General features: G+C 38.9%; 1 protein-coding gene across 8 annotated transcripts in view; it reads right to left on the reverse strand.

Annotated features, from left to right (window-relative positions):
* Window positions 1-15,456, reverse strand: part of NCOA7 (nuclear receptor coactivator 7) — an 86,373-nt gene that overhangs the window by 56,062 nt on the left and 14,855 nt on the right. For 4 of the 8 annotated variants that reach the window (XM_040057956.2, XM_040057959.2, XM_040057953.2 and 1 more), the window contains exon 2: window positions 4,516-4,647. In XM_040057956.2, coding sequence (XP_039913890.1) covers window positions 4,516-4,565 — 50 coding nt within the window. In that variant the 5' untranslated portion in view covers window positions 4,566-4,647. Of the gene's footprint in view, window positions 1-4,515; window positions 4,648-5,663; window positions 5,687-6,059; window positions 6,082-9,817; window positions 9,897-15,456 lie in introns of those variants that run through there. The other 4 variants (XM_040057964.2, XM_040057950.2, XM_040057955.2 and 1 more) reach the window with 3 other exon arrangements.

Raw genomic sequence — 15,456 nt, forward strand, 5'->3', positions numbered from 1 at the left:
TACACAACTGGCTTCAGGTTCTGAAAAAGTATTAACATCCTGCAGCTGAAGAGAGTCTCTGACTACTGGGATTGCCTTTGGAGTATGTCCTAGACATTTATGTAGCTTTCTCAACAAAATGATGGTAGCAGGAGCAATGTAAATTCAATAAACACCCAAAAAGCATCCAAATCCCAGTGAGAATATTTTCCCTAACACAACTGCTTCACTTTTGGATTGAAATCTGGCTCTCAGTGGTGACCAAAAAGAAAATGAAAACTAAAATTCATAATTCCCCTGGAAACTATTAAGAAATCATTCAACATAAGTATGATTTTTACAGTTCATCTCCAGACAGATTGTTCAGATTAAGGTCACCACAAGTTGAAGACATAACAATTAATAAAGTTAATGTAAGAATTTTGGTCAACTTGTTGAAAAGCAGCATTTTTTCAAATACAGCATACTTTTTTTTTTTTCCCCTAAGACAACTTGACCGAGGATTGTACAAAGCATGGAAAATACTCAGTAACTTGCTGTGATGAATGCTGAGACCCAGAAAACTTGAATCTGAATTTTCTCATTCTTTCAAAAAACTATCCAAACTCTTCCCTTATGATTTCTCAGATCCTTTAACTGCTTGTCCAAAGATATGTAGTATCACGTAATACCACACGCAAACCAATTCCACTTTCAAGCTGTACATTCAGCCTTCCAGACTACCAATTTATATCCAAGGCAATTCTTTTCATGTGATATACAACACTCATTTTGGCAGTTTCTTCCTAAATTAAGTTAAAATTTTAATGGCTATTTATTTTATGGGTGAAGTACCCCTGAACTCAAACCTATACAACGGGCAAGGGAAAACAGATGTTCTGTGAGAGAGAAGATGCACGGGCAGAGGGAAATAGGAAGTTGTATCTGTTCATGGGAACATAATCACAATAAAAAGCACCAAATGTCACAGAAGAGTCAATATACATAGATGAACCACTATGTACACCCATTACTCTGTGCTGTTTATTTTTGGACTTGTTGAATACCAGCACAGATACTGGTCCATTTGGGAGCCAGTGACACAGAAGGCAACAGAAAAGCCTACAAACATAATTGGGAAAAGAAAGCAAGAAAACTTAACTACACAGAATAGTCTTTAAATAGGAGTAACAGTTAAATAAGGACCTATTGCATAAGAGAAATTTATGCTCACATGTTACTCTTACTTTCACTTCTTGCCTGTTAAACTCCTACGAGCCACAACATTTTATCTATGCACAGAATCTATATCACCCTTTAAAACGTTTTGAAGACATTTCTATTTTGTTTGAAAAAACTCACTTTTTTCATATCCTGCCAATCAAGGCAAAAAAATAAGCCCTTTACTACAAAACACACTGGGTAAAATTGCATTTGGTATGAAGCAAAAATGGATGGTGAAGGTTTTATTTCAGCTTCACCTGCTACAGGGAGGGTGAAAAACCTGGTAAAACTGAGGCACTAGGACCATACCTATCCACAGTGGATAGTCATCCATAGATGAAGGCTGAGTGGGTCTCTTCTACAGAAGAATTTCAAATATTTTAGAGGATAAATGTGTAAACAACACTAAATTCAGGGGACAGAGACACAGACAATTTCATGTTCATCTTGATCTTACAATTCAGGAGCTGGTTTGTCACCATATATTATGGGATTCTCAAGCTAATCCTTCCAAGAATTGCAAGCATAACCACCCAGACACTGAGCACCACCCCTACTAAAAGCTGCCCAGAGGGCACCAAGATTTTAACACCATGAAGGTCAAGAGCCACCTTCTGATGGGAAGTCAGACATTCTGGGATGCTGACAGGGCAGCAAGGGAACTATTTGTCCCACTGCTCATGTTCACAAGTTCCCTAGCTCTGCCACCAGAGAACCTGGGTTTCAGTTAGCAAGAGTTAAGAGAAAAAGCATCATCTCTCATTTTTCAGTTAATGCTTTTGACCTTGTTAATATAATAACCACCTTTACCCTCACATTAAGGAGATTTTCTATTAAAATTTGTGTATTTTCATTTATAGGAACTTAGTGGACTATATTAAAAATTTTAGTTCACCAGCATTGAATATAAACATCTTCCCCTTCATAACCAGGGTAAAAGCAAAAGGGATTCTTCTTATCAGCCCTGAGTGGAGTTCTTTTCCCCACCCCTCTGACAAGAACCACAGATTTTCCTCCTGCTGGCAAAAAGTCTAATCCATTTCCTGCTTTCTTCCATAGTAAACAAAAGAGCCTTCTCCCATGAGCATCTGATCATAGGTAAAAACAAGATTAAAGTGAAAGTGAGGTGAAGAGTCTTTGCTTCATGAGAATGTTTACTACACAAAAATTTTGATTTTTTAACTATTACTCTTATCTTAAACTCACAAAACATAACAGTAATAAGACATAAAGGGAAAAAAATGAGTAATGGAAGTACAGATATACATGTGATTGGGAACCAACTAAGGTTGCTCTTAGCTTAATAAATGTGAGCCCAAGCTGGCAGGAAAAACAGTGTGTTTGAAGCAGCACAAAAAACCATATGACAGCCAGAACTTATCAAACTTCAGTACTTAAATTTAAGGACAGAACACGTTTCTACAAATTCTAAGGTACACAAAACCGCAACTGATAGCATGCACCTGATTAAATTATCTGCATCCCAATTATGAGGCACCTATTCTAATACCTTCTGTGTCAACACAAAATCTGACTTTTGACATCAAGTGAAAATTTTAAATAGTTTAAAAAAAAAAAACAAACCAGAAACAAGGGTATTGTTGGAACTCTTTGCACTAAAGGCAACATAATCTGCCTATTATTTTCAGGCATTCATATGACATTTATCTGGGTCATCGTGCAAAGCATTTAAGGCATTCACCTGCAAGACCCTGTGGCACCTGTTCACTACGGGAAGTGTGCTACACTTAGGATGCTAAATGTAAATTCAGTTCTGCATCTGCCCCTGATTGCACACACAATTTGCAGGAAGGAAAGCTGGGCATGACACCTACTGACAGACTTTGGCTTCTATTAACACAGAACCTGAGGGTCTGCAAGGACATTCTTGTACAAGTCATCCACAAGTTTACATAGAGTGGGGACTTAAGGGCCTGCAACCTATTTAAAGAAAAAAGATGCAAGCTGGGAGGTAAAGAGACAGGTAACCTCCCCAAAGTTACACAGCAGCGCTAACACTACAAATTGATTTCACTTCTTTTTGAACTTTGCTCAATTGCTTGCCCATACAAGACATGCTGCCCCTGTGAATTTTTAAAAGAGAACACTCACAAGATGATAAAGGAAAGCAGATTAAATGCAATTGTCAAGGACTTTCCTGAGAGCCTCTTGAGACTTTCCACTTGTTTAGCAGACAGCACTTAGAAAGAACACAAACCATTCTCAATACTAAAGCATCTTACTCAGACATCCGTCTCAAAGCCTGAGTCTTCTCTAACACAAAATTACTTGCTCCTTTAGTACAATCCCTTTATCTACTTCTGCTTTGTCCTTCATAATGCTTCCTCTGTTTTAGGTGCCATTATCCATTTCCCCTTCTCAGTATCCCAAAATGCAACATTCTGCTGACATCAACATAACTGCATTTCTCCAAATGGAAAGCAAGTCACCAGACATTAACACATGACCAAAACTTCCTCCAGTCTTTAGCCACCATTACACAGAACCTGAATAGCAATAAAGAAGCAGCAACATTTCCCCACACTGCTTCTAAATGTTGTGACAGGCATGTCTCTAAATGTCTGTAATGCACCAAGGCTATGGTTATTTAGCACTGAGCGGAGACAGGATACAATTCTCCTCCTCAACAGAACAGAAAACATTCTTGAGGCAAAGATATTTTTAAAATCTATTTCCTATCCCCTCCCAAGAGTGAGCTTTGGTTCTTCTTGTACATCAGAGCTCAGAGATCATTAGAAATTTGCTAAATTAACAAAGACAAGTTAGTATAAAAGCAATGTCACTTATTTGTTAAAAATCACCAATCATGAATTCCAAATGATAAAGATGATTGACTGAAAAAACATTGCTTTTATTTATCAAGATGATACGGTTTAGTCAGATTACCCTTTCTTAGCTAGTCTTACCCTATGAGATGATACTACTAAATCTGTGCTTTATTTGAAATCAAATAAACATCATTTTTAGACACACATATGTCTCAGATATGCTTGTTTTCATCAACACTGTCCAGGAACTCAATGCTAGAAGCTCAAATGGAGTACAATTTGCAACTAAGCACCCAAGAACAGCTTACTATTACAATCAGAATTCAAGTTTCCTTTACCACTGAAAAGAAAAAAAAATCACCACTTAAACATCAGGGATATAGTAAGGAAAGCACTTTTTGGATACATACTGCAGCATCGGTTTAATTTTTATACATACTTGAAAAATCATAAAGCCTTGTGAAAAAGGCAGAATAAGGAGTTCTGCATTCTAATCAATTGAAATCTGCATTCTAATCAATTGAAATAAACCCTGTAAGATTACCGAGCAAAGTAGCCTTGTCGCCGTTCCTTCTTCTCCTCCTTGGTCTCCATTATTTACAGTCAAATGGGCAAGGTGAGCAGCCAAGCGCGATGCTCTTTTTCCCGTCAGTACCCCATATCCAGGCAGAGGCTCCTGTATATAGCAGTTAAAAAAAGAAAGTTCATAAATCAACATGTCAACAACACCCACAGAACCCAAGAGGTTACGGAAATACAACTGATCCAGTGACAAAGCGAAGTAAAACTTTAGCCAATGTTTGCTGTGCAGTATCCATTTAGCGTACAATGAGACAAACCAATAAATGAACTCAGGCCAATTTCTCAGCAGTGGAAGACACATTTTGCAAAGCAGGTAACCCACAGAGCAGCATCAAATTTTAAAACTCTAGAAAGATTAAACTACTTTCAAGTTCACACCAAAGCACCTGCCGGGTCTCATGTGTCTCCGAGACAGGCAGATCAGGAGAAGCTTGGGAAATATATTGTACAAACAGAATAACCAGTAAGACACACAATGCTCACTTTGAATTTAGATTTTAAATTATTAAAAATACTGCAAGATTGTGAGAGATCTGAAAGTTTTAAAACAATGTAAAGGAAAAAAGAGTGATCTACATTCTGTACAAGGTTTGACTGCTGTGACCAATATACAAGTTCAAGCAACCATACAGGGAGAAAGAAGATAGACCTCTGGCTCTCCAGATGAAAAGCAATCACCTTGAAATAGGAAGGACTAGGGGAGGTTATCTAGGTTTATCTGAGAAGTTAAAAAAAATTTAAAAATAAAAAAATAAAAAAAAAGAGAGACTAGCAACACTGGTTTTTGACATGAAAATCACCACCTCTTAGCAGAATGCTCTACCATGGCAGTTGGAAAACAGGAGCTGAGAACTTCCAAACTGCGTTTTATTTACTGTAATTAACAACATGCCACAAACTGCTGTCCAAGATTCCCACCAAGATGTTTTATCATTTTCCCCTCCTCAACATACATTTAACCTACCCTGATGGCTTGTGCACATGCACAAAATAAGTTAACTTTTAAGAGTTTTTCATCAGTATTTCAGAATAAACTCAAACCGTAAGTTACGACTAAACATTTTAGTCTAATGGGACATACAACAAAGAAATGGAAGCCATATAAATTACCATTCATAGCAAAAGAAGAAAAAATCCTCTGGGATCTAATCAGTTCCCATTATTTTCCCCTGCATTAAAAGATCACAAACAGATGTCAACAAAAGAGATGATGCAGCAAAGACAGACTAATCTACTTGAAAAGCCCAAGAACAAATCATGCTAGAGTCTACTAGAAATACTTGCCACAATTTTCTCTCCTTATTGATGGATGATTAGTCCACAGTATATGGAGCCCATTGCTTCAAAATGCACTTTTTCTAACTCATTAGTTTTGAATACAGCCAGTGCATCAGAAAGAATCAAGTTGCTCTCATTTTTACACATCAGGCAGATTTACAGTAATGGGTATTCTTTAAATGGCAAATATCTCACATCTTTAGCTTTATGAAGAGAATATTATTTTACCTCTGCAAGGTAAGATGTGATGCAGTCTTCAGCTGGACAAAGAAACCTACATGACAGAAGCATAACAGCAGCATCAGAACAAACTGGCCTGCCCAGATGTTCAGTCTGTATGAAGAGATCACATTACTTCCTGAGAATTCTGATGCATCTCTATCTTCCCTGTTGGGACAGGTTCTTAGATCTTCAGAGGATCAGAACTGGTGGCTTCATAAGCACTGCCTTTAGAATTACATTAAGTCTTTCAAAGTGTACAACCACAACCTCTACAGTGAATTACAAAAAGAGTTCAAAGAAAGAGGAACCACTTTTCCCCCTTCACCACACTGTGATGTGGCATGTGGGCACTGACAGGCCAGAGCTGAGTCTCACATTGACACCAAGAGCTATCAACCCCAAAGCATCAACGTATTAAACCCATGACCACAAGGACAGCAGGACCCATGGGAATGAGAAGAGGGAAGAGTCCCTCACTCCACTGAAGCCAGATCAGTTGGGATGAACAGAGGCAAGAGGGATCTGTCCTCCCTACCTAATCCCATGCAAGAGTCAGCGCACTTCCCTTCAATCTTTTCCTCTCCTGTGATCTAACACCCCCAACCTGGGAAGTACCTGCCCAGCTCCAGGCTGGCAGACAAAGAGGGCACTACTGCCCAGGGAGCCAGGAGGAGGAAGCCCTGCCTGGCCCAGTGTCAGAGCAGCCACCCCCTGCTTCAGCAAAAAGGGGCACAAAAAAGGAGAGAGGAGGTTAAGCCTGGACCTAACCACAGACGCTGCAGGAGGTGCCAGCACCAAGCCAGCAAGGCACTCTTCAGCTCCCCAAGTGTGAGGGTTGTGGTTCACTTTAATCAGCGCTGAACAAAGCCAGCAATCCAACACGGGTATGGAGCTTGTTCTTCTCCTATCAGAGAAGTCCTTTCACATGGTGAGGAGGAATAAACCAAGGTTTAAAAAAAAAAAAATTATATTTGTAACAGATGGGCACTCAAAAAATTGGACTGTTATCTACAGACCAGACACAGCAAAGGCAGTCAGGCGATTTTTCTTCTTTCACTAATAAAAACATACAGTAATATAATATCCAGTCACCAATTAAAGTAAATTTTCATAATAGCATAATTCAATGTCAGATCCCACCCTCTTGACCTAAAATTTACTTAGCTTACCCTCTTAGAAGAAACAATGGTGTTGTTCTAGGAAGGCATATTAAAGTCTGAAAATTGTACTTTGAAAACAGTACTAGAAATAACAAACTGATTAGGAAAGCTGACTTCTTAAGTGCTGAGTTTTCTTGTGTTGTTGGGAATTTTGTACTAGTTGCCTTAAAGGAAAAAAAAAAAAAAAAAAGAGAGAAAACCTGACAGCTAGGAGGAACATAGCACAGCCTGAGGTAATTGCTGCAGGAAACTAGTATTTAGTATTTCTGAGACGTCCTTTTCAATTTTAGTTTTTTAAGCAGTAACAGCACAAAAGCCACATTTACTTTATAGTATGCCATTGACAATTTAAAGTTACATCAAAAAAGGCAAATCTACTCCACAATTCTCCCCTGTCTGTCCTTTGACATTTTACAAGAACAAAAAATCCAAGGTATTCTTTATCACCTGCTTAAAATGTTATTAAGGCTATATGATTAAAATTAGTCTTTGTTTCCTGGCAGCTCCTTTCTGGTACAGATGAATATTGAATCAGCAGACTATTAAAAATGTACATATTCAAGGGATATTTATACGCTGAGAAACAGACAACTTACTCATATGTCATGAGTTCAGTCCAAACTCAAAGGATGACAAAGCTGATTTTATATAAATTTCAGGCTCAGTTTAACCTTTTCTACACACTGAAACAGAAGTAGACTGTGAAAAGCTTATATTACATGTCTACAGGAATCCTAATTCTTTAATTAGGCATTCTCAAGGCAAACCAAACAATGCATTTCAGTAAGGAGCCTGTTAAAAATTTGCCACTCTCCAAATTCAGCTGTTGTCAGCACCTGATAATTATATAAAAAAAAAGAACAAAATTCATAAACATACACTCTTTTTTCTTATTTTAGTCATACTGCTCTGGATATTTTAATTTATATTTACTCATTTCTGGATACTTGCTTTGTCCATCTAGTCTTGCTGTCAAGGGAGTTCTAGGGATGTTGAAAATTTGTAATTAGGATGGGAATCCTTGAACAAAGCCACAAGGAAAAAAAAAAAAATTATAGTCACAATAACAGACTGAACTCTTGACCATGGGTACCCACACCACTTCAACTGTCACCACACTCTCAAGACCTCCAGAATCTGCTTCTAGGTCCTTCTATCCTCCCTGCAACCTGGTACTGCAGGACAGCAGCCCCCTGCACAGGCATATTCAAACTAGCAGCAGCAGATGCCCTAAGTACAATGATAAACAAAGGGAACAGGCGATTAAAAATAAGTTAGTGTGTGAATAAAGCACCCTTTAAAGACTTTGATAAATTTATCAATCATTCAGAATTATTTTTTCTCCCTTTTCCTTCCCTTCTGACGCATGAAGAATAATATACGTTGCTGCTTACAGTTTAAGTAGCTCACATTTCCATGAAACAAGAAAAAAGTCCTGCTTGCTGTGCTCCAGGGCAAGCACCCAGAAATCCTGTCTGCTCGCTCTATAGCATCAACGTGCTATCCTTCACTTGTGGGCATTGCTTCCCAAAGCCGAGCACATGAACAACAGTACATCCCAGAGCACAGCAATGGAGAAACCAATGAAGCATCTGATTATTTTTAGAACATTCAGTGGACTTGATAGCTTTTCTCTGGCCATCTGTGCCCACTGCAAGTCCTGGAAAAATATACAGAGAAAAGAACCATTCAAGATCGTGCAATACTCCAGACATATTTTTCATGATCCTGTAGAGTCAATATCTCAACCTCTCATGGGGTAGGAAATTTATGTAATTCCCTGCTTTACAAACGGGGACCTGAACTGTAAGAATTACCTCCAGATACTCAAATGAGAGTGGAAGAGAATGCGTGCAAGAATCCTCCCAGTAGCTTTAATCCAGCCTCAATAACCAGCAGCAATGAGAACACGGGAGGAAATTACTTTGACAAGGAGATAGTTACTATTTTCTGTGAAATTTAAACTGGCTAACTTTGGAAACCAATAGCACAGTCTCGATTTTATCTGCCTCTGCAGGCATATACATAGAAATCATAGCTCAGATCCACAGAAGAAAATAAAAAGCCTAACTCTAACTCCCCTGAGGATCCAGACTCATTCAGCTCCTTCAGCAAGGAGCAAGTATGTAAAAAAAAGCAATTAATTGACTTCAAGAAACCCAAGTCAAGGATAGCATATTCCATACTTTAGCAGGAGCCTCATAATGCAAGAGACAGTGGCAACAATCACACTGTGAATGACAAGCAGGGAAGATGAGAGGTCTAAACACAAATTTTCCAGTTAGGAAGGCAGAACAGATAAGGCATGAGACTCCCAGTGAGACAGCCAAGTAGACATGACCACAGCAAGGATGCAACAGAGGGACCTCACTGTGCTGAGGGAACAGGATGCTGCACAGACACCACAGAGCTCTCATCTGCTCTCTGGTAAAGTGTCCCACACAACAGTAATTTTTTTATTTTTGATTCTCTATTGTACCTCTGCTCCTGAGACTACAAACATCACACACATCTGTTCACAGCACTGCAACACTTCCTATCATATGCTGTAATACCAACATTCAAAACTGGTCATATTCAGACACAAAGCATATTACTAATCACCTGGCTTAGGTCTGCAACTCTTCAACAGTGTCTTCTTATGAATAACAAATCTTCTGGGCACATGTGCCAATTCTGACCCCTAAAAGATGCAGCATGAGAGATGACAAGGGTTACACCAATAAGCCAAAAGCAGACCAACAAAAAAAAGAAAAGGCATGTTTATAGTACTTCAATAGCAATATTAAAAATACCTCTCAAGTTGGAAGAGTAAGAAATTGTAGAACAAATCACAGATAGAAGTGAAGTTCTGAAGATCTGAAACTGAACCCTTTGGGGTTGCTACCTGTGCCTCTGATGAGCCCAAAGCTGTTACCAGAGCACTGCACAGAGGGAAATAAATAAAAACACACACCATCCTCAAACATAAGGCAACAGAAACAGTTTAACATGGAAGAGGAGACATTTTAATTTGCTACTGGTCATATAAATTACTATTATTAAGCTTCACAAGCCAAAACATTAATAATAACTCTCTCATTCATTTCCATAGACCTCCCTTTTTTAAAACAAGGAAAGTGAACGCACACTTGCACTTTGTGAGAAATGCTAAACTTTGCAGCATTTCATTAATGCCTCACTTTCTGGACTAACTAGGCTGAGTTCTACTGCTTTTAGGTTCTGCAAATATATTTTACTACGTGTAATAGAAAAAAAGAAAAAAAAATTCTGTATCAACACTACAGCATCTCAAGATGAAACATAACAGAAATGCATAGCCAGCAAAGAGGAGAGTAAGCTACAACTTTTTTTTAGTATTTTCTTTAGGCAGAATGACCTAGGAAAAAGTGAGATTGGAAGATTTGAGACAAGTACCTAGCACAAGGAAGTAAAACACAGAACAGACCTAATACATTCAGAAGAATGGACAAAAAAATGTTTATTCTAAAGCTACCTGAAATACAGATTTATTTTAATACAATTATATAGTTACATTATAGTTATAATGCATAGTGTACCATTAATTCTAAATCACTAATAAGCTCTATAAAGAAGTTCCAGTCCATTACACATAACTGGAGGGCGCTAAACTAACCCAGGTTCACTCAACCCTGGCTCAGGTAAATAACCCTTCTTTATGCCTTTCATCTTTGAAGTATTATGCCTGCCACGTTTCTTGTGACAAGGGTGCACTCTTAAAGTCCACAAAAAATAAAAATACAAAAATTAAGAGATGGAAAAGTAAGTGTGTAAGCAGAAACAATTTCTAGACTTCTTCATATTAAACACAGAATAGTCACAATCTCTGTGTGTCTCCAAATAGAGAGAAATAAAGAGATTCAATGTGGCTATTTGCACGCTGTGGGCTCTCAAGGACAGTGAAGATAAGATCTGGAGATAAGACAGGCAAAGAAAACAAACACCCCCGCTCCTGAGGAACAGTGTACAATGTTTAGGTTATTATCCCCCCTACAGTGGTGTAGTAAACTAAAAGTTCAAGCATTTTCATTCCCTACTGATGAAGAAAGAACAGGCTAAGCTGAGATCACCTTCAGTGCTCCTAATGGATTTCCAAGTCTGTCCATATGAACAAAGTTCAAAGAAAATAAATGACAATCAGTGTAGCAGCCACATTTCTGATTCAGAAACAGAATAATAACAAAACTTGATTCAGCTCCAAAGAACTCTCCAGACAAATTATTCCTGCCTTACTTAGGAAGAGGCTTTAACCTACTCTCAGGCTGTCACATTTCACACAGAGTAAGAGGAAGCAAATGCACTACCAGAAATTCCACATCACTAGTCAGATTGTCATGAAACAAAAACACTGAGATTTAATCCTTCCTCATTGGCAGCTGAATATCACCAGATGCATTTTGCATACAGAACAATGCATTTTACTGTTTAACTCAGCTTCAGTTGCTAGACAGAAACTGGTTACAAAATACAGCATAAACTATTAACAGGCAGAGTCCTATGCTATTCCAATGTAAAAGTGCAGTGCTGTTGGAAATCAGGCCACCTGGGAAGATTTTCATTTTCAGGTCAACAAAAACATTGCTGCAGATGTTTTAAAATAATTAATAACTTCATCTTACTGTACCTCCTGTTTCAGCCTACCCCAATTTAATCAAGCATCAAGTCCAAGTCCTCTGACGCCATAGCTTTTCACACTCACATTGTACAGATATACATAGTGTTGCCCTCTACAACTATCAGAAAGAGGTGGGGAGGTGGCAGTCAGCCTCTTCTCCCAGGCAACTGGTAATATGACACAAGGAAAGGACTTAAACTGTGCCAGGGGAGGTTCAGGGTAGATACTGGGAAGTATTTCTTCACTAGAATAGTGGTTAAGGATTGAACTGTACTCCTCAAGGAAGTGGTGGAGTCACCACTCCTGGAAGTGTTCAAGAAATGAGCAGACATTGTTGGAGTCCAGGGCATGTGGAAAATCCCTCGAGCTGCCCTGGGGGGTCTGAGACCCTGGCTGGGACCCCAAGAAAGCATTGCCTTTGACCTTAGTCCATGGGAAAAACTTCCAACACTTAGAGATGAATTAAAAGCAGTGAAGATTTGAAATAAATAGTAATTTAGTTAGTCACAGGGTGAAAATTTGTAGTTTTGGGTTATTAGTAGGGAGAGAGATGAGAGCAAGATGGAGGATTTTGGGCAGTGTCTCGTCTTCTTCTTCTACTCCATTTTCTGCCGTGACGGTGGCACAGAGACATTGGTAGAATGGGTGTGATGCAGAAATTGCGTGCTTTAAAATAGGCAGCAATTATTGGCACAAAACTGTAAATATAGTACGTTTTAAGAGTTAATTGGACTAAAAACCTTTGAAAGACCTTGGAATTCCAAGGCTGGTGTTCTTGCCAGCTGTGTTTTCCAGCGCATTAAGCCAGGTGTTAGCAGCATGCAGACCTTGAGATAAGAAACTGAATAAACATCTCCAAAGACTGAAGCTGCAAGTCCCGTCCATCTTTTTAACCCTGGTACAGGACTTTGTGAGGAAAACAAAAACCATAATCATGGGCTCACGAGAAGAAAACTCTCACAAGACATTGCACGTTACAATATGGATTCAGTTAAAGATTGGATTTGATGATCTTAGAGGTCTTTGCCACCCTTAGTGGCTCTGTGACTGTATGAACCATAGAAGGATGAAGTCTACCATACCCAGAGAGGGTAAGATGGATATCCATTGTTCCCTTACCTCTGCCTGGAGCATGTAGGCATACACACAAAAGACTTTTCATGTAAATACTCCTCCACCTTCAACTATTACACCAAGTACTTGTAGTTTTCTAAAATACAAAAGACTGATGAACATTCAATACATCAACTAGCATTTAGACAACCCCTTTAGCACTACCTTGCTGTTCTGTCAGTCAACACTATCATGGTCCCTGATCATAGCAACTAGTTTCATGATCTGTTTAATATTAAAAAGAAAGCACTGCACATCTGTTTCGATAAGGTCAAGAGAGATACATACAAGCAACCATTTCACACCAAGACCAAATTAATTGCTGGTTCTCTACCAGGTTTACAAGAGCCATGATCAAGTCCTCCTTAGATTCCCCTCTTCCCACACTCAGAACGCTGCGAAAGGCCACTGGATCCACAGTGTCACATATTGAAGGCATGGCTACACTCCAGAGTTGCTTCTAGGAATTAGCTTACACAGGCCACGAAGTGGGATTTGCACTGGCAAAACAGCATCATCACAGCAGACAAACGAACAGTAAATATCCTTTGGATATCAAGGGGACCCTGACCAGCCAAAGAATTTAGGCTTTCCCTTGTCTCAGGCTGTTAGAATCTGTCCATGGAGCAAGCAGCTGTCAGTTTCAAGTATTACCGCCCTTTGCCTTTCTCCCCTTTGCCCACTTCAGCTGCCTGATAACACTCCTCCACCCAAAATTACCACACCAGTGACTCGCAGCAGACGCAGCAGAAGTGGCTCTGTATCTGCATTTCAGTTTATATCCCACCACACCAGCTCACACCCCCTTCCAGCAGGCTTTGCTGCACACAGCTGAACTACAAGCACACCCTCACATCAGACACTGCAGCAGAAAGCTTGGGCAGAAAACCGTGACTCCCTGAGCAGCTACTTTGTTCTGTGGGCATTAGCAAGCACACACAAGATGAGTGCCAGCACTCAAGAGATGACAAACAGACTAAAAGACAAACACACGACCTCAGATTCACAGCAAACTTGCTCTCTTCTCAGCTCTTTTCTCACCAACACAAGAAAGGCATTTGTATGAATTGTAAATAAAGCTGAGGTAGAAAAGAATGAGACTGGTGTTTGAAGACTCCTAAATCACAAAGACAGCACTTGATGCTTGGCACAATCATCTATATTGTCAATCACAGGTACCATAAATCACCTTCTGTTTACACTTACTAATTAGTTTAGGTCCCAAATGTTTATATTAAATATTCCCATTGTACTTAATGAGACTTCATTAACATGTTCTTAATGCTTTACAGGACAAGACCAGGCAACAAGAAACCCATGATAAAACAAATCCGCCAGTCTAACAGAAAGCATTGGAAATGGTCAGTTTTTTACATCAAGCACATTTCTAACAATATACATAATCTTGCTGTGAAAATCACTGGAAACTTATCTTTTAAAACTTACCCCATCATTTTCAGGTGTTTAGAAAAAGAACCTCAAATCAACCCAGAGACACTGAATTGTGAAAGGTAAATATTAAAACACTTCATTACTTCAAAAAGCAACTCGATACAAGAGCTGCTTGAAGGTAAAATTATAATTTTTAAGTTTCAGCTCAACAGCTCTTTTTACAATCAACCCTGATTCATGCAAATTCCAGGTCATCACTTCTTCTCTGTCATCTACCTCCCAACTGAGAAGCAAAGAAGCTGAGGAGTGGGGGAAGAAAGAAGTCTAGCAGTAACGCAATGCTAATGTTTTCCTATCTGAAACACTGCTAACAGAATTAAAATGCCAGGTTTCCATAGCAACCTGAACTGTCACACACTTATACAGTATATTAAGCAACACTGAACAGTTTAATTGTAACACAAAATCCTCTAATGTAATGTACAAAATTAACACTGGAAACCTTCACTATTTACTTTTCAATTGTTTAACCTGCAAAATTTATTGTAGTCTGTTGAGTGTGACTTTGTATTACACCTACGCAGCTTCATAGGTGCTCCAATGCTGGCAGTGTAAGGTGCATCTAAATTACAGTGATCATCAATAAACTATGCCCTCTTCACACTGCACAGACTGAATCCTGTTTTTAAAAGCAGCAATGTTTCTAATTATTTCCTTCTTCCTAGCAAAATCCCCTTAGGCATTGTGTAACAGAAGATTATTTAGTAGTCTTGCCCTTCTGAAACATCCTGAAAACTTCTATTACCTTACCTTTTTTCCTTCCTCCACCTCCACATTCCTGAGAACACTACACACAGTTGCTGACCTTATACCAAGTCACCCTGCACTACACCCGGTGCAAAAACTCCTCTCTCAAATGGAATTCCCCTTGCTATACACCAGAGCACAATCACATTTAGCTACTAACTAGAGAGCGACTCTTTGAGGAGCTGCTTGCTTCTTCAGAAGCACAAACAGAAAAGTTCTTTATATTTTTCTGTGTTCTAACCATTTGTGCACAGCTAACTCCCCAAAATTATTTAGGTAAGTAAAGTTCCCTAAG

The sequence above is a fragment of the Hirundo rustica genome, chromosome 3 (genome assembly GCF_015227805.2).
Source record: "Hirundo rustica isolate bHirRus1 chromosome 3, bHirRus1.pri.v3, whole genome shotgun sequence".
Classification (NCBI taxonomy): domain Eukaryota; kingdom Metazoa; phylum Chordata; class Aves; order Passeriformes; family Hirundinidae; genus Hirundo; species Hirundo rustica.